We start from the raw sequence: 19,170 nt of genomic DNA, 5'->3' as shown, positions 1-19,170 counted from the left end.
TCCTCTGGCTGCTTTTCTCCTAATTCGGTGCAGTGTGTTTCTGTGCCTGCCTCCTCCACACCCCCCCCACCGGAGCACGTCACTGAGGAGAGGGTGACGTGTGGCTCCCCCAGCACACAGAAGGAGGGGGGAGGTGGGAGGGGGAGCAGCTTCCCAGCCATATCCCTCCATTGATCTGAGCAAATCTTCCCGCCCCACTTTCCTTACCATGCCAGTGCCCACACTCCCAGCAGCCTATAAAAGCCGGGATGCAGGCTGAGGTTCTCAATCAGATCTGCCGGCAGGAACCTGGGAGCCGCACAGCCAGCCGGACGAACAGACCGACCACCACGGAGCGTGGAGAAGCCCAGATGTACCGCTCCACCAAGGGCGCCTCCAAGGCGCGGCGGGACCAGATCAACGCTGAGATCCGCAATCTTAAGGAGCTGCTGCCCATCGCGGAAGGGGACAAAGTCCGGCTCTCTTACCTGCACATCATGTCGCTGGCGTGCATCTACACCCGCAAGTCCATCTTCTTCACCAAAGGTAACCAGCCCTGGGAGCGCGTTTGTGTGAGAGTGAGGGGGAGAGACAGACCCGTTGCCTGGCTGGCACTGGGACAGAGATGCAAGGAGGCAGTGTGCCCGGACAGACACCTGTTAGACACCAGTGCCTGGTGAGGTTCTGGCTCTGGGCACCTCCAGCCAAAGGGGTTGAGGCAGGGATGGAAGCCTGGGGGTACTGTCCGTGGTGCTGAAGCTACAGACTCTCGGGACACTAGCTCCAGATCGCTGTCCATGGTGCTGCCCAGGTGATTCGCGGGGTTGCTGTCTGTGGTACTGAAGCGGCAGGCTATCGACTCAGTGGCTGCAGCAGGTCGCTGTCCATGGTATTACCGGGCTGTAATGCATGGCCAGGCTCAGTATCCTAAGTCCCGCTTCTTTTCCCCAGCAGCTGCCCTGGGAGGGCTGGAGAGCCTGCTGTCATCCCAGGACCTGGAAGATTTTATGCAGACGCTCCCAGGCTTCCTCCTGGCATTCACTGGCGAAGGGAAGCTGATCTATGTCTCGGAGAATGTAGCAGAGCATCTGGGGCATTCGATGGTAAGGGCTCAGTCAGCAAGCCAGTGGCAGGGTAGCCACACACTAACTCTTCCACTCCTGTGCATGCTACAGAGCTGGGGGAGAGGGTGCATGTACAGGAGTGGATGGATAGAGTGAGGACCGTGGAAATAGGTATGGGGATGGATAGGTAGAAGGATGGCTGTGCATGGAGGTAACCCCTGAGGGAGTCCCTGCATCTGCTGATAAACAGCACAGCTGATAAACACAGGCACTGGTAGCATGGGGAGCTGTGTAACGTAAATACAAAGCTACCTGCTAATGCAGAGCTCTGGTATATGGCCACCTAGAGATCCTGGCACACTGATGCCTGTTGCCAGCCTCAGACTTCAGCTCTGAGCAACCTATTTCTTGTGTTGCATGGCAGTGTGATCTAACTTCTCACCATTCCTCACCCCCAGGTGGACCTGGTAGCCCAAGGAGACAGTATTTACGATATCATTGACCCCACTGACCACTTTGTGATGCGGAATCAGCTGGCGCTGCCCTCCCCAACAGATACAGGTGAGTTCCCACATGATTGCATGCAGCAGCACTTGGGCAGAACATGACACCTGAGAAAGGGCAGAGTGGAGGGTTCCTGACACCAGCCGAGGAGGGACAGACGGTAGAGACATATGCGCAGAGTATGCAAATGGACACAGAAATGAGCGGGAGCTCGGCCGTTCTGGAAATAGGAGAGCGGGGAGACGGATGGGTGATTAGCTAAGCTTATGTAAGACGAGGTGAATAGCTAGAAATGAGCACGTGGGGACAGAGTCACTCCTGTACTAAGCTAATACTCCCAGGGTTGGCAATCCCTAGTGTATTAAGTTTTTCTGTGAGCTCCCAACTCACATTCCCAGACTCCCTACCTTTGCCCCATGCTCATCCTCTTCTCCCCTTGTTGCTTTTCAGACCGCTTGTTCCGGTGCCATTTCAACACCTCCAAGACTGTGCGGCGCCAGAGTGCGGGAAACAAGCTGGTGCTGATCCGGGGCCACTTCCATCAGCCACCGCCTGGCTCCTACTGGTCCACCAACCCCGTCTTCATAGCCTTCTGCACCCCACTAGAGCCCAAGCCACGGCTCAGCCACAATTCTCTCTTTCTGGCCTCCTTTGAGAGCCGGCACACCAAGGACCTGGCCATCCTGGACATCTCAGAGAGGTGAGGAGGAACACAGCCTTTGGCACAGGGGGAAGAGGGACCTTCCAACATGTCCTGTTTTAGGGCAGAAGGAGTTGTGTGAAGAGGCTAGGAAGAAAATCAAGGGGTGGCTACTCCATCTCTGGGGGGTGCCTTGAACCCTAATGTGGGCAGCTGTAAAAGATAGGGGATTAAGGTTGGTGGGCCCCTGAGCTGAGTCTGAAAATCAAAGCATGATCCATGTCAGGGTCCTTACCATGTCCGGTGCTCCACAGACCCAGGGTGAAGTCTGATTAACTGCCTAACTATTCAAAGACCGTGAAGGGAAACAAAGGTGAAGGACGGCCCCGAGATGAGTGGCAGAGCTGGGAGCAGAACCCAGGAGTCCTGGCTCCAGCCACTGCCTCTAACCCATTAGACCCCATTCCCTGTCCAGTGCCAGGCCTAGAACCCAAGTGTTCTGAATCCCAGCCGGGCACTGCTCACTGGGTCATTCTCTGTTGCTCCTGAGTGCTCAATGGTCTCCTGTGCTTGACTCCCCACAGTGTGATCTTTCATCTGGGCTTTGAAAAGAGTGAGCTCCTGTGCAGGTCGTGGTACAGCCTGGTGCACCCGGAGGACCTGGGCCATGCCTCAGCCCAGCACTGCCGCCTGTGTGAGTATCCCTTCCTCCGCTCCCTGGGTGATGGAGGGCTGCTCTGGGTACTTCTCTGCGGATCCCTGACACTAACGCCCCCTCTCTCCCCCGGCAGTGGGTGATACTGGTGAGCCACAGGTGGAAATGGTTGTCCGGCTCCAGACCAAAGATGGTGTCAGCTGGGTTTGGATCTATTCCTTGGCCCGCATGGAGAGCGCTGAGATCCCCATCACCTGCCACAACCACATCATCAGGTAGCTGCCCGCTGATGGCCTCTTCCTGTTCCAGGGCCCTGAGCCAGCAGTGCTCCCCCTTGTGAGAGTCCTGAGCACTCAGCAGTTCCTGGGTTCAGGCCCTGGTTTGGGTTGGAATCTAGGAACCTCGGGCGGAGTGAGGGACCCCATCGGGCTGGGTACTGCAGAGCCTTGGACTGAGATCAGGGCCCCATTGTGCTGCCTGCATGCTGTACAGACTCCGCCTGAGGGATGGTCGCTGCTCCAAACAGCTCACAGACTAAACAGACAGAGGGGGGCTGAGGGGAAACTGAGACCCAGGGCGGGGAAGGGGCCTGCCCAAGATCTGGCACGAGGAGTAGAACCCAGGAGTCCTGACTCCTGGTCTAGTGCTGGTCTGTGGGTCCATAGTGCAATAGGTGAGCGGGGGGGTGTTAGAGGTACAGGGGACACCCCCATGGCCAGGGAGGGTCACCCTGCCAGCTCCAGCTCTAATCCCACCACCCTTTGGTCCCCAGTGACTCTGAAGCCTGGTGCCTGCGTCAGCAGCTGGCCTCGGAGGAGCCACAGGTTGCCTATGTGCTAAGCACCGCGCCGCCGTACTCGGAGGGGTTGGTGTCCCCAGCACAGCTCTCCAGCCCCGACCAGGTCTTCACACCCCTGTCCGGCACACCCACCGGTTCTGCCCCGGTGCCCTCCTTCGACTTCACCAGCCTGGAGTATGCAGAGGGCACCAGCCTGAGCCAGGAGGGAGCGTCAATGGCCATGGAGCTGGGCAATCTCTCCTCTGTGGAGGAGGCACCCGGCTCCAGCATGGGACAACCGGGCAAAGACGCTGAGTTCAGCTACGTGTTCTTTCCCACTGCCTACGAGCCGGCCTTCCGGAGGGACAACCCAGGTGGCTCCTCCAAGGACTTTGTCTGCACTCCTCCCTACACACCCCACCAGGGCTGCACCTTCATGTTTGGGACTCAGGAGTCCTTCCCTCCCAACACCACCACCTCGCCACCCACCACCACTTCCTCCGAGCTCCTCTATCCACCGGAGAACTGCAGTGCTCTCTATGAGAAGTTGCCGCCCACTCCTGACAGCCCCGGTAATGGGGACTGCACCATCATGACGCTGCCGGAGGTCAGAGGCCCCCTCTATATTGACGTGCCCATGGTGCCCGAGGGGGTGCTCACCCCGGAGGCCTCCCCCATCAAACAGACCTTCTTCAGATATTCTGAAAAAGAAAAGACTGAGATTGACCTGCTGGCCAGGCACATCAGCAGCTTGGCTGAAGACTTCAGCTCCTTCCACTCCCCTGAGCTCTCTCTCCAGGCAAAGCAAGGCCAGATCAGCCGCAGCTCCTCCCTGCCGGCCAGTGTGCCCAAACCCTGCCTGAACTTCCAGCCCCTCAAGAGCTGGAGGAGCATTGACTTCTCCTTCCTCTCCTGCCCAGAGGAGAGCCTCCTGGAAGAGGACACCCTGGAGAACCTTCTCCAGGACCTGTCCACCTCTCTGTTCGAGAAGAGCGGCGCCGGTGTCCGGTGCACCCTCCACCACCACTTCTGCGGTGGGAACGTCAGTAGTCCACTAAGCTTGGACACCGAAGAGAGTGGCAATGGGGCTTTGGCTCCCTCGCCCTCCACGGACCTGTCTCCGGAAGAGCAGTGCTTTCTGGAAGAACTGGCCTCTTATGAAACAGTCTTTGAGACGTGTGCCTCAAGGTCGCCCTGTGATGGGTTAGATGAGTTGTATCAACTCCAGAGCCACCTGCAAGACAGCTTCCATGAAGGTAAGGGCCGGGGCAGTGCCACATGGGGTGGAGGGGCTCAGTGCAGGAACTCGGGCTGCGTGGATTTGGATTCTAGGGATTCCCTATTAGCCTCCCGTTTGCCCCCACTGTGGGGCACATCACTGTTCCAGGAGGGCAGCCCTGCTCTCCAGCACTGTGCCCCCACCCATGCCCAGGCTCCAGTGTGGCTGCAGGGCCATTCCTTAGGCTGCTGCCAGGGAGCTATCTAAAGGCAGCCAGACTGAGCTCAGGGCCCCATCACTGCAGGGACTGCACAGACCCAGACCGAGATCCGTCAGCCTGGGCACTGCACAGATGCAGTCCCTGTCCCAGTGTGATTACAGGCTCTAGACACAGGATTATGCTCCCCCTGATACGCAGGGAAATTGAGGCTCAGGGAGAGTCAGTGACTTGCCCAATATCACATGTGGAGCTGGGAACTGAACCCAGGTGTCCTGAGCATTCCTGGTCAGGCCAGCACTACAAAATGGGGCTTCCCCTTGCAGACAGCACCGGAGCAACTGGCAAGGGATCGAGAGAGAGAGGGCCTGACTCAGGGAGGTCAGAGCAGGGGGCTGGGAGTGAGGACTCCTGGGGTCTATTCCAGATCAGGCCTGGAGTGGGATGTAGTGGGTTACAGCAGGGAGGCTGGGAGCCGGGACTCCTGGGTTCTGTCCCAGCATTGGGAGGTGGGTAGTGGTTAGAGTAGGAGGCTGGGAGCAACAATTCCTGGTATCTCCCAGCTCTAGGAGGGAAGTGGGTTAGAACAGGGAAGCTACGAGCCAGGACTCCTGGGTTCCATTCCCAATACCAAGTGCACAACAAGGTCTAGTGGTTAGAGGATAAGACTGGGATTCCTGGGTCCTGCTCCCGACCCTATCACGCTACATGTGTCAGTTCCCAATCTGGGAAAGTAGGAGAGAACAGCCTCTCCCAGGGAGCTGTGGAGCAGGTCGCCCTCTAGAGGCGATCGGTGAGGCAGCTGGCCCAGCTCCCACAGGCCTGACGGCAGATGGGGAGGGCACGTTCTGTCTTTGTGGTGGGACGCCCCATGCCCTCTAACCCCCCGGCCGCCTTTGCTTTGTGTCTCCCTGCAGATGGAAGCGAAAGTGACCCTTCGTTCTGAAATAAGTCTGTGACTTACTTCACCAAGTATGGCATATTGTCATATTTTGAGGAGCTTCTTCCACCCATACTCGAGCTGAGACCTGACTCTGCACATCCAGCGGGAGCACCAGCCTGGGCGTCCCTGGGATGAGCTGTGGGAGAAGAACTGGCATTTTTACAACCCTCCCCCCCGCCCCCCCAAGAAAAGGCTACCGTCGTGCTGTCGAAGCTAGAGTTGCCGACCAGAGCTCTTGAAAGGGACCATTGTACGTGGCTTTACACATAGAACTGTATTCACTCGTAGTGAGTATATGTATGTAATTTAATAAGAAATACTACGGTCGCCTCTCCCCAAGGCCTGTACCCCCACGTGCATTCAACCCAGTGTTGGAACAAGGCACGGGGGTGCCTGGCTTTGGACTTCCCACCCTCTGAACCCCCTAGAGAATGGTGGGCGTAGGTGGTATCTAACCTACCGCAGTAAGGGCCCATGGCTGTTTAGGCATTTTTTGGCAATTGCATTTCTGTTCCTCACTCAGAAAGAGTCCCTAGATTCAACTGGCTCAGCTCTGATTTTTCTCAGAGCTGTCCTGGGCAAAATGCAGCGTTCCTAGCTACATCCATATCACTATGCGGCTTCTGCTGAGATTCTAGGCTGGGTCTGTCAAAGCTGGCACGATCACAGTCTCTTGCGCAGGGGCAGCTGGACAGGGAATAAAAGGTGAATGCTCAAGTGGGGAGGACGATTGATAAAAATGGCCTGGGGATGTGATGGACTCTCCGTCATGTGGGCTGTAAACCCAGATTGGGTGACTTTCTAAAAGGTCCTCTAACCACAAATCACTGGTACTCAGTGCTTGGGTAAGGGGGTAAAATTCTCCAGCCTGTGTTATCCATGTCAGGCCGGATCAGAGCCTGTGAATTCGTTACCCTAAGGGACTCCCATTCCAGGGCCTAGTCCAGCTTTCAGACACAGCATGGAGTGAGATCATTGCTCAGCAGGAGATGCTCTCATTTTGTTTCAGTTTGAAATGTCACCCATTAATGTTAACTCACCTGTCTGGAGTAATCCCCTGTCCAGATCAGAGCTTAACATCGTCACCAGAGTGAGCTACTCAGAATGATTCTTGGTACTAGAAACACCCTCTCTCCCGCCTGGGGTGGGTGAGGAGGGGTGAAACTTACCAATGTAGAACAGAAATGTTTATATATAAATATATAGGTAGATAAATAGAGCTTTAAATTTTTTTTTAAATAATACAAGAATGATTTTCTAACTTCTCCAGAGTTGGAGCCCTGAGTTGGGGCACAATCTCTGTGCTGCGACGGGGATACACTGGGAGGCATCAGGATCCCATGGGGTTCCTCCCCGCAGCCTTTCTTTTTGGTGTGTTGATAAAAAACAAAAACAAAAAACTAATGTTAAGATGTGCCGCCCAGTGAGGCGCCCATGTCGCTAACCGTAGAGTTGTCTACGCTCAAGTATCAGGATTGAATCCTCGAACTCTTTCCCAATTCGCACATTGCCGAAATGCGGAGGATTGTAAGACACATGTATATTTGTAAAGGAAAACGACGGGATTTCTTTTGTTCTCAACAAAAAAGATCATTGTGTCCATCGCTGTACATATATCTCTATATTATATATACAGATCATTGTGCACCAGGTCATGGACAACGTGGTGTTGTTCTTCGGTGTGTGTCGCTGTGAGTGCGTTTGTAATGCCGGAACCTTTGTAATAAAACTGAAGTGAACAAAACGCACATGGAGTGCTTCTTCCGTGACCGCCTGGGGAGATAGTAAATGTGCTGAGAGGCTGCAGGCCTGCTGATGGGGGAGGGAGGGAGACAAAGGAGGCAATTGTATTGGGGGGCTGCATTTGAGATTTGGGGCTTCCATTGTGCCAGGGGCTACACAGGCACCCACCAAGACTGGCGATTTCATCACACCAGGCTTTGGACAGACTCTGACCCAGAGCAGGGCCCTGTTGGGCCAGATGCTGCACAAACCCCAACTGAGCTCACAGACCCTAAGAGTTCAGGCCCCCCTCATGCCAGGTATCTCCATATCCCATAAGCCCGAGCAAGGAATCCCCACCACCACCACTCCCTGCCCTCCCCCCCATCAGCAGCACTAAGGGCAAGGTGCCTCAGTGCCAAGTTAGAGAGTTAAGGCCCCTGCCGCAGCACATGGCTTGGGTGGGGGATTGCTCACCTGTGCCCAGGGGATGCAGCTACCCCTGGAGTGGAGCGCAGGCGCTCTTTATATTGGCAGTCCCTCCTCAGGTGCCAAGCTGTGGCTGCTCTTGGGATGAGATTGGTGGGCTGATAATACAGGGATCTCTCCCCTGACAGCTGCCCCGAGGGTGGGGTGTGGGGATTGTTTCTCTAGGGAACTATCACACACAGCTGGATGCAGCTGCCTCTGGGATGGTGTGCAGGTTGGCTGCATAACCAGCCTGGCGACTGTGGGAGACACTGCAGACCTGCTATAGCTGAACATTAGACATAGTTCCCATGACATTCCTATCAGCAAAGTAGGGAAATACGATCTAGATGCGATTCCTATGAGGTGGGTGAACAACTGGTTGAAAGACCAAACCCAGGGCGTAGTCCCTGCTGGCTTACCATCAAAGCAAGAGACCAGCAAGTAGGATCCCTCAGGGGTCTGTCTTGGGTTTGGCGGGATCCAACATTGTAATTAACGACTTGGCTGGGAGGAGCTGCCAGCTCCCCAAGGACAAGGCTGGACTGCAGAATGGTCTCAAGACCTTGGAGGATTGGGTGGCAATTACTAAGAGGAATTTCTGTGAAGGCGAGCACAACGTGCGCCCGGTGGGCGGGAAAGCCGAGGTACTGTTCTGCCATGGGGCCTCACTGACTAGGCAGCGCTGCTATGGAAAAGGCTCTGGGAACAAGAGTGAGTTACAAGTTCAGTGTGAACCAACCATGTGATGGTGTTAGACTGGGATGTTGTCACCAGTGGACTGGTGCCTTTAAGAGATCCAGCCCCTCCCGGGATGCATTCAGCCTTCCTCACCAGCGTAGACCCCCAGGCAGACACCTGTGTGGTTAAAATAAGTCTGTCCAGGCTTGTATTATGATCATGTGGTAATCTTCCTCCTCGTGCAAATGGTCACACGAGCAATGGGGCCTCCAACCTTTTCCATCTATCTGCAGAATAAATGTGATGTGCCCTGAGGCCTGTGTGAATGTGCACCAGCAAAAGCAACACAAAACCTGGCTGTGGGGGGCTCGGTTGATCAGCTGGGCAGCACTGGACCCTCTCCTGAGCAGCCACATGAACACACAGCTTACAGGGAACACTGCGCACAAGAGGAAATGAAGAATTACACCCTCATCAGCTTACAGCTGCTCCTTGGCTATCAGGAACCCCCCAGCTGGAAAAAAGCAAAAGAACCCAGCCACAGAGGAATGATTAAGAACATAAGCACATCCATGCTGGGTCAGACTGAGGGGCCACCTTGGCCAGAGGTTCCCAACCAGGGTGCATGTTCCCCTGGTGGTAGGCAGACGGGGACAGCAACTCATGTATGTCTCCGTTAGTTCTGCAGTGGGGTCCATTCAGTGTGCTGGTGAAGGCAATGCAGACAATGAAGTGTTTATACAGCTTTGAATTGTAACATGGGTGCAGGGATTCGGGGTGCAAGGAGGGAACAGGCCTATGTCTGTGTGCACCGCCAGCTGCCTGTCCCCTTCCTGCTGGCCCAACCCAAGCGTGAGCGGCATCAACCCAGCAAAAATCAGCTGGAGGCAGGTTAGATGGTGGTGAGTGGAGGAGCTGAGCTGTGCCAGGAGAGAGCGGAGTGTGGCCCTGAGTCAGGATTGATTGGCTCCGCTCCCCAGGTCTTGCTCTTTCTCGGCGCAGGCTGTGGGGAACTTGCTCTGGGGAGCAGCAAAGGGGTAGCTGAGTGGGTTGATGTGGAGCAATTTGGTCCGCATGCAAGTTTTGTCCAGGGACCATGTCTCCACCCGTACATTGGGGGTCAGTGGAGCACTGCTTTATAATCCATCATAGGCCCCTTAAATCCACATGGGAGGTTGAGGTTAAGGGAAAATCAACGGCCCAGTTACTTCCCCAGCAAAACAGAGGACAGGTTACTTTGTATTCGAGCCTCAGACAAAGTACGGTCCCCTCAGCATTGTTTGTCCAAGTGTTCGGCCTAAGAACATGGCTGGGTGTGCCTGGGCAGGTAAATATATGTGTACAGAGATTTCATTCCAAGAAAATCGTGAGAGGGGCCATACTACAGTGTTGTGGGGAAGCATGTTCAGTTATCTGGTAATGCTGTTAAATAGAAGGAGCTGATTACTACAGCACTGTCTCTTTTAATAAACCCTAATGGCTGTAAGGAGCTTTTGGGTTCTGATATTTGCCTGGGCAGGATCTGTGAGCTGGTTAAACTTCCTACACCAGGGGTCAGCAAGCTTTCCAAAGCAGAATGTGGAAATTGGACCTTTTGACCGCTACATATGGTCTGAACACCGGTGACACTTCTTAAAGTCACTGAGGCTATGTCTACACAGCAGCCTAAACCTTGGGGAGGTCCTAATGCTAAGGTTACATAAGCCCGGGAACAGGTCTCCCAAAGGGGCTGTGGCGCCCCCACCCCTGGGGAGTTGTAAGTTCAGGTTGGACAAACACCTGTCTGAGGCCTTCTGCAGCCCAGGGGGCTGGGTGGCTTGCCCCTTCCAGCCCCCACCCTTCCTAGGTCGTGCTGGGTGCTGAACCTGGGCCCCCCTCCGGCACCGCAGAGACAGCCCTGACTCCAAACAGCTCACAGCCTGGCCAGATGCAGGGCGAAGGGAACCTGAGGCACTGAGCAGAGAGGGCAGCTGGACCAGGACAGGGATTCTGTTTCCCAGGGTCTCAGCAGAGCCGCCTGTGTGACTGGAGCGGGGCGCCCGGGGGAGACAGAGTGTGCAGAGGAGCGGGAGGGGAGGGGGTCGCAGGGGGCAGGGCTGACTGGCGAATGCGGCTGGGCCCCGCCCCCCGGTCCATTTTCCACCGCTTGGCGGGAAAGTGGAGGTCCCAGGCAAGCGCAAGGAGCGGAGGTGAGCTTCGTGCTGAGCAGCCCCCGCCACTGGGAACCGGGCTGGGGGGGGAAAGCCGCTGCAGCCTGGGCCCTGGGAACTCCCAGAGCAGGGACCCCCGCGATCCGGGCACGGGGGGGGCGGGCAGAGCCGGAGCAGGGACCCTCCCCCCCGCGATCCGGGCACGGGGGGGGACAGAGCCGGAGCAGGGACCCTCCCCCCCGCGATCAGGGCACGGGGGGGGGGGCAGAGCCGGAGCAGGGACCCTCCCCCCCGCGATCCGGGCACGGGGGGGGACAGAGCCGGAGCAGGGACCCTCCCCCCCGCGATCCGGGCACGGGGGAGGGGACAGAGCCGGAGCAGGGACCCTCCCCCCCCCCGCGATCCGGGCACGGGGGAGGGGACAGAGCCGGAGCAGGGACCCTCCCCCCCCGCGATCCGGGCACGGGGGAGGGGACAGAGCCGGAGCAGGGACCCCCCCCCGCAATCCGAGGACCATCTCCCTCTGTCTCTCCCCCACGCCCGTTCCCCTTCCCAGGAGAGCGGGGCCCGGTCAGACCCCCGGGGGAGGGTTCCGGGCTGGGCCCCGCCGGTGTCCGGGGAGAGCGGCTGGGCCCGGCCCCTTCTCCGGGGGGCGACCCGGGCAGGGAGGGGAAGCGCCGCTGGCTCCTCCCGGCGCAGCCACGGCGCCACCTCCGACGCAGGGAGACCCGGCTGCGCCTGCAGGTGAGAGCGGTCCGGCCTTGCGCGGCTGGTCGCTTCCCCGGCCTCGCGCGCCGGGCCAAGGGACAGGCGAGGGCCGCCCCCCCCCCGCCCCCGCAGTGCAGCGATTTCCGCTCCCCCCCCGCGCCGAGCCGTGCGGCCGATCCCGGGGTGACCTTGGCGGGGCGGGGGGCAGGGCGCCCCCCCCCTGCTGCGGAGCGCGGGGGGTGTCAGCCGAGTCACTCCGCTGGGGGTCCCTGGCTCGTGCGCAGGGGCTCTGGGAGCCGCAGTGGGGCGGTAAAGGGGGCAGCGGGGGGGGGTGTCTCTGGAGGAGGGTGGGGTCAGGTTTGGGGAGGGGTGTGGGGTGAATGTGGCAGTGTCCTGCTGAGTGCCCTGGGTGTGCGCCATGGCAGGGGGCAGCACAAGCGTGTTAGGGGGTGGGGTTCTGGCATTTTTCTTGCTGGGGGGAAACTGAGGCAGGTGCTGTGATGGGGTTCTGGGGTCCCCCAAGCTCTGCACCCTGTCCGCAGGCAGGAGAGTCTCTCACTCAGCAGGAGAACAGCGGGTTTATTAGCCGACAGGACACAGCATCGTACAGAGGAGTCAGTGCAGCAGGCAGAGACAGCCAGTCCAATCCATGCTGGGGAGAGGAGGCCCCGAGGGTCCCCCAGAGCCGGGGCCTTGCCCCCTCCTTGGTCTCTCTTTCCCTCAGCCCAGACTAACTGCTTCCAACTCCCAGTTCCAGTTCAAACCCCTCAGGCTCCACCTCCTCCTTTGTCTGCAGTACAAAGGTGTTACCTGGTCGTCAGGGTTACCCTCAGCAGGAGCCCCACACTCTCTGTGAACCACACACACACACACAGAGGTATCCCCCACTCCATCACATCTCTCCCCCCTTCCAGACCGAACTGAGCGGGGTCACTCAGCCAGTGACCTGGGGAAGTTCGGGGCCCTCCCCTCGTGATCGGGCATCGGCTGTACCCTCAGTGCTCCCCTTGATGTGCACCACCTCCATGTCATAATCCTGCTGGGGGAGACTCCAACTCAGGAGGTTGGTATTGGCCCTTTTCATGTGATGCAGCTGGACAAGTCCCTTTAGTTCCCTCAGGTTGGTCGGTCTCCCTGCTTCTGTCTCTGGTCCATCAGCCACGTTCTAAAGTCGGGCAGGCAGAGCCCATACAGACGCTGCAGCACCAACAGATCAAATAGTTCTTTTCTGGTCTGGGCCCTGCCCTGTCTGACCCCCAGCCCATACAGCTGCTCCAGCCAATGTTTGGAATTCAGTTACAGTCCAGTAAAAGAAGGTACAAATGCTTCCACCCTTGGCATTTAGCCAGACCACCAAAATGGTTGTGTGCCTCAGTTTCCCCTTCCATGCCACACAATAGGTTTGGAATGTTCCTCCTCATGTGAGAGGTTGCAAGACTAGTTACAGGGAACAATGGTGACATTTCAGAGTTACAGACTCCTTCAACATACAATTCATGCTTCTACATCAATGTCATCATGTCAAATGGCTCTTTCCAAACATTCAGTACATGGTACAATTCTACAGCTTTTGGTAGCAGCACCCCTTGGTTACAGCAGTCAGCGTGAGTAACAGAACAAACCCATTGCAACTGTACATTTACGTTGCTCTTTGGTAGACCACAACCTTTGTGCAACATCCTTGAGAATCTGGTATTTTGGGGATAAATGGCTGAGGCCTTTCTTAGCACCATCAAGTTCTAATCTTCTCCCTTGCCCCCTGGGGTGGAAATTTGATCTCTCTGGCTGTGCCCTCCCTTCTAACAAGAGCTGGGCCATTGATGATCTCAGGGAGACTTCCCGCTCCCAGCCAGCCTGGAAATTTGCAAACCAAACTGGTTTTTAAAAGTTGTTTTGTGAGTCCCAGATGCAGAATCCACATGGAGGAATCCCTGTTTATCCCTTATTGGCCCACCAGGCCCAAAGCTCCTTTGTCCTTCCACCTCCAACTACTGCCTCCCCATGGAATCAGAAGTGGAGTCCAGTATAAGAATATAAGTGTTTCCACCATCTGGAGATGGGGAATTGCTGGCCCTCTCCTGCATCCTACAGAGACTGACTGTGCAGCTGTTTTACTTGGTTCTCACAGGGCTGCTCACACTCCCTGATAGTTTTCACTTTACTTGCATCAACTTCCAATTCCTGAGAAACTTTTACCCTGCCTGCTTTGGACCCTTGCAGAGCACAGCCAGTGGTTTCACACTCAGGCAGGTCCTGGCCATCAGGAGCTGAAACAAACTTCTCCCCAGGCAAAGGGCTGCTCTGGCTCTTACAGACATGCACCTTTCCTGTTCACTCTCCTTCACCTCACTCCCATTTTCTGCAGTCCCCACAGACGGGTCAGGAAAAGTTTCAGGGAAATTCTCTTCCTTAAGAGCTTCCCCAAACAATAACTCACCCCTGTCTGCCTCCATGGGGGCACTGCTCCCTTGAGCCACAACCAGCTCCTGGGTTTCACCTACACCCAGGATCACTTCTGGCCCATCAGGCAGATTCCCACGTAATCCCCCTCCAGGCAGACAGCCAGTACCACCGGACAGAAGGTTAGGATCCCTTTCCTCCCTTCTGCTACCAGCTCCTTTATCTTCATCAGTCAGCGTAACTCCATTGCCCGTCTGTTCTTGTGTCCTGGCGAGAGGATGACTCTGGTAGGACAGAGTCCTCTCACCCCCTCCCAGTAACACCTCAGCATCAGGCAAAGAACAAGTACCAGAATCGTCTGGTCTCTGGGATTCCCTGATGATCCTAACTGGATTAGACCAAGTTAAAGCATCATCCCCCCTGAGAGACACAGAGGCAGGCCCACTTCCCATCTGGGCTTCAGCTGCCCTCAGATGCAGCTCTGGGATCTTGGCTCCATCTCGAGCCCCCACAGGCTCAGGCAAAGGATTCACTTCCCCAGAAGCAGAAGCACTTTTCTTGCACCAAGGACCAGTGTCCTTAGCAGGGATACCACTGCCCATCGCAGAGCCATTCCCTCTGCTCCAGCCCCCATGGCTGGATTCAGAGACACACCTGGAATGCTCTTTTCTGGTGGATCCTTCTCCAGCCACCCTAGGCTGGGGAAGTCTTCCTCAGACAATGGGCTAGTTTCCTCATTGGCACCTTTTCCAAACGCAGGCTCTGCTCTCTCCCCAGGCTGCTGCTGCTGTTCAACACAGACAGACAATGGGAGACACTCTCTCCTTTGTCCCAGCCCCCCCGCTGGTCTCCACACACACACAGAAGGTGGAGCAGCTTCTCTCACAGACAACTTGCCATTCCCAGTGGACAAGCTGCTTTCCTGCACAGACACACAGGCACCTTCCTCCGCCCAGGCCTGGAAAACTCTTCGCAGGTCTGTCTTGGCCACTAGTAGATGATGGGTTGGAATCGCTCCTTCCCTCCTTGAGCTGCGGCAGGCCACTCGGTTCAGAGCTCCAGGCAGTCCAGGGTTCCCTGCCCCAATCCGGGCTCACCTCTGCAGGATTTTCCTTAACCCTCAGCTCTGCCACTGCACATCCACGCTGTCTTGTCCAGCTTCTTTAATCTCGATTCAGTTTCCAGGTGCTGCCACTTCACAGCGGAGTTGCTCAGTGTGGTTGCAGGCTCTCAGGCTGATGCCCTCTGCACCCCACGATTCCTGGAAGAATCCCTTCAGTGTGCCAGGCTCCTTGCGGGTCACAAGCTGCCCAGGGTTAGGCCGTAGGCCCCTCCGCCCTCTGGGACCGACTCCAACAGACTCCCAGCGGAACCCCTTCTTCAGTGTGACACCCGCTCTCAGGGACCATGAGCACACTGTCTTGGGAAGAACTCATTCAGCGTCAGCCTCCTCAGGGGTCACTTGTTCCTGGGGGTTGGGCTCTCGGCCCCTCCACCTTCTGGGACCGACTCCAACAGATTCCCAGGAGTAACCCCTCCTCGGGTGTGACACCCCCTCTCGAGGACCACGACCGCAGTTGCTTGGGTTCGGCCGCAGGCCCCTCCGCCTTGGGGAGCTGCACCTCACTGCCCGTCAGCACACCAGGGTCTCGCAGGCCCCTCTTCTTCTTCTGTGGCGCCCGTCACTTACTACTGGATGCTCCATCCTCGGGGTGCAGAACATCCCACTTCTGACACCAGTGTGATGGGGTTCTGGGGTCCCCCAAGCTCTGCACCCTGTCCGCAGGCAGGAGAGTCTCTCACTCAGCAGGAGAACAGCGGGTTTATTAGCCGACAGGACACAGCATCGTACAGAGGAGTCAGTGCAGCAGGCAGAGACAGCCAGTCCAATCCATGCTGGGGAGAGGAGGCCCCGAGGGGCCCCCAGAGCCGGGGCCTTGCCCCCTCCTTGGTCTCTCTTTCCCTCAGCCCAGACTAACTGCTTCCAACTCCCAGTTCCAATTCAAACCCCTCAGGCTCCACCTCCTCCTTTGTCTGCAGTACAAAGGTGTTACCTGGTCGTCAGGGTTACCCTCAGCAGGAGCCCCACACTCTCTGTGAACCACACACACACACACAGAGGTATCCCCCACTCCATCACAGGTGCTATATTGGGGTCAGCCACCTATCCCAGGAGGAGGGCTGACATTTGCTCTTTTGGCCTTTATGTGCAGTCCCAGTGTGGGCGATACCTTTTAAAGTCACTAATAGTCCCACTTACAACAGCTTCATTAGTAAATCAGTTACCAGGCAGAGCTTTGCCGGTTTGGTGGTGGTTGGTAGCAGTAGCTGGTCTTGTTAATCCACCAGTGGCCTGGCTTTGAGCAAGCTCCCAGCTGCATGGGGGAGAAGGGGTGAGGCTGAGCTCCCGCCTCAAGTGCCAGTGAATATCAGCTCGCATGCCACTCTTAGCGCCTGTGCCGGGGGTTGCTGACTCCTCTGCTATTTAAATGAAATGCCAATCAGTGTCACTGTTGAACAACAGTGGCACAGTCGATCAGCTGGTAAATATAGGTTGACCCTCAATTCCTGCCTGTCACATGGCGGGAGACCGCCCTCCTCACACTTGGACGCAGAGCCCTGCAATTCTATCAAGGTCTGCGGGTTCCCTATTCACAGCTCATTTTTGCAAACACAGGTGGGAATTCGGATACAAATTTTGTATCTGGGCAGGGCTCTTCTTACAGCAGCATTGAGCAGATCAAGTCATTAACATCTGCAAAGTTCTCAGGTAAGCTAAGAAACACGGGTCTAAACTATGTTATGCAGAACTCTGGTATTCCGTGAACTCACAGGTGTGCCGTGAGCATCTGACACCTTTTTGCTATCGTACCAGGCCAGTGTTTATTTCCCATTATTAAAAGCAGATACAATGTTACTTCATCAGTGCTATGATACTGGATTATATTACTTCTTTTTGGTTTTGCTGTATGTGGAGCTGTTTTTCGGTTTTTTTTCATTGGGCGACAATTTTTTTCTGAAGCAAATTTTCACGCGTGTCCCGCATAAAAATAGTGTTTGGTGTTCCGGGGTCTCCAAAAGTTTAAGAAACACTGCTCTAGAAAAAGCCCAGAGGAAATCACTATTCAGAGCAGGGGCTGGGTGGTGAACTACGGGAAATCCGAGGCCACTCACTGAACAGCGAAGGGGGCACAAAACATTGAAGAGTTGCTTGTTGGAATGGCCAGTAGTCACAGGAGCACTGAGTGAAGCAGGGTCCTCTGGGCAACACAGCTTGCGGTGAAGGAGATAAAGGTTGCTCCCTAACACAGGTATCCTGACACAGGCGCTTTCACTCAGAGAGTTTGTGTTGTTTTGATGCTGAGGGTTGTCAAAGGGGGTGGAGCCCCTTGTACGGGTCCAGCAGTCTGGTCCGGAGCAGCTTTACTCCAGGTACCGAGCTCCCACGCATGGCCCTTGTTGTTCAACGGTGACACTGATTTTGCTATTTAAATGAAATGCCAGGGCTCAGCAACCCCCGGCACAGGTGCCAAGAGCGGCACACGGGCTGATATGTGCTCAGCTCCCACACCTGGCTCCAGGCAGCCCTTACAGGGCAAGGTCTGCCTTTGCCCCCCAGAGTGGAGCTGGTGGAGCATGCTCAGTCCCTCTGGCGATGGAGCCTGCTCAGTGACGAGGAGCTCTTAGGAAGATTAGTGGTCTCTACCGAGCACATGCAGATTGCAGTATTTCCCAGTTTGGAGGAAGGGATTTTCCTGGGGGTTGCAAAGGCCCTGGCACGTGGTGCATCCGACTAGATTTCAAGTCCCATTGCAAAGCCAAAACAAAAAGATCTCCAGAATACACGCTGCGGGCGCACTCACACACAGGCACATGCCCAGGAGGGCAAACCAAGCATTGCTCTCAAACCTCATTCTTGGGAAGGGTGGAGCTGTTTGGGTGACAGTTTTCCCCGGAGTTTGGCCTGGTGCCCAGGTGTGGAATGTCAGCCTGTCTGGTTAAAGTCTAGCAAAGTTTCAAGCTCGTAACAATAACTTCTGTTCCATAATGGGAAGTGTTAAGCACCCAGCCTAGCCTCTGGAATTCTCTCCTTTGGTCTGATGTTCTGAATTTCACCACTGGCTGAACAGCCCCGCAGAGATTTTGGCAAATTGCAGACAAGGCTCCTGTGATAACCGCCCCGTCTAGCTGGCACATGCTGCAATGCCTTGTTTTAGCCAGCCAGAGGGGAACCCAGCCTCCTACCACCAGGGGTGACAGTCACTTACCTTTCTTATGGGTACTGTAGTACCACAGCCCCTGCTGGGGGTGGGCCTCAGGGCAGTGGGGTTGGAGTCTGTGGGGAGCTCAGGGAAGGGGTGGGTGGGGCAGGAGTCAGGGCAGGGGGTTGGGTATGTGCGGAGCTAAAGGGGAGGGGGCAGGAGGCTGGGGGGGTCAGGGGATGGGGTGGGTGTATACATAGGGGAGAGTGTGGGGGCATGTCTCGGGCTGGGGCAGTCCCGGTGGCTGCTGGTTACCTGGCCTCTGCCCCCTGCTGCTCCTGTTCCCAGCCAAAGGGTGCGGTGGCTGTGGGTGCTGCAGGCAGGCAACAAAGGAATTCTGGGAAGACCCTGCATGGCTCCCTTCTCCCCAGGGGCCACACCACACGGGGCCAGCAGGACAGGCTGACACCCCACAGGGACACGTGCCTCCCCCAGCAGCGGTGCACTGGCCCACTCTCACCTTTGTCCCAACTCACTGGCAGCTGCCAGCGCTGCCTGTAGCCTCATGACACCACCCAGGGCAAGGCTGGGACACTGGACAGTCAAATGCAGGGCCCCTCAGCCTGGGCAAGGGGCTGTTGGCCAATTGCTGGTGAAGCGCCCTGCCAGTAGGTGATGGGAGAGGAATACAGCCTGGGCCAGGTCTGCTGCCAGTGCTGGGAGGCCCTCGGCCCTTCCTCTCACCCTTCGCTGGCCCCACGCTGAGACGCAGTGCAGAATCTCACCAGCTGGCCTGGTGCTGGGGGAGCTCCTTGGGCCTCTCTGCCTACACAGCCACTG

The 19,170-nt window shown here is 56.6% G+C and overlaps 1 protein-coding gene across 1 annotated transcript; it reads left to right on the top strand.

Moving 5' to 3' along the window:
* Window positions 1-335: 335 nt before the first annotated feature.
* On the top strand, window positions 336-7,733 carry NPAS4 (neuronal PAS domain protein 4). The gene is made up of 8 exons (XM_075005458.1): window positions 336-525; window positions 934-1,082; window positions 1,502-1,604; window positions 1,998-2,247; window positions 2,772-2,881; window positions 2,979-3,117; window positions 3,615-4,876; window positions 5,974-7,733. The coding sequence occupies exons 1-8, from the start codon at window positions 351-353 to the stop codon at window positions 6,000-6,002; spliced, it is 2,217 nt and encodes a 738-aa protein (XP_074861559.1). The 5' UTR covers window positions 336-350; the 3' UTR covers window positions 6,003-7,733.
* The last annotated feature ends 11,437 nt before the right edge of the window (window positions 7,734-19,170 follow it).

This window comes from Carettochelys insculpta, chromosome 11 (genome assembly GCF_033958435.1).
Source record: "Carettochelys insculpta isolate YL-2023 chromosome 11, ASM3395843v1, whole genome shotgun sequence".
Classification (NCBI taxonomy): domain Eukaryota; kingdom Metazoa; phylum Chordata; order Testudines; family Carettochelyidae; genus Carettochelys; species Carettochelys insculpta.
This window is presented reverse-complemented; position numbering and strand designations above follow the sequence as displayed.

Excerpts from the sequence above, each read along its gene's own strand:
- NPAS4 (XM_075005458.1), top strand. The coding sequence starts at position 351 with ATGTACCGCTCCACCAAGGGCGCCTCCAAGGCGCGGCGGGACCAGATC. Across the intron at positions 1,083-1,501 it reads AGCATCTGGGGCATTCGATG|GTGGACCTGGTAGCCCAAGG; the intron begins GTAAGGGCTCAG and ends CCTCACCCCCAG. Across the intron at positions 2,882-2,978 it reads AGCCCAGCACTGCCGCCTGT|TGGGTGATACTGGTGAGCCA; the intron begins GTGAGTATCCCT and ends CTCCCCCGGCAG.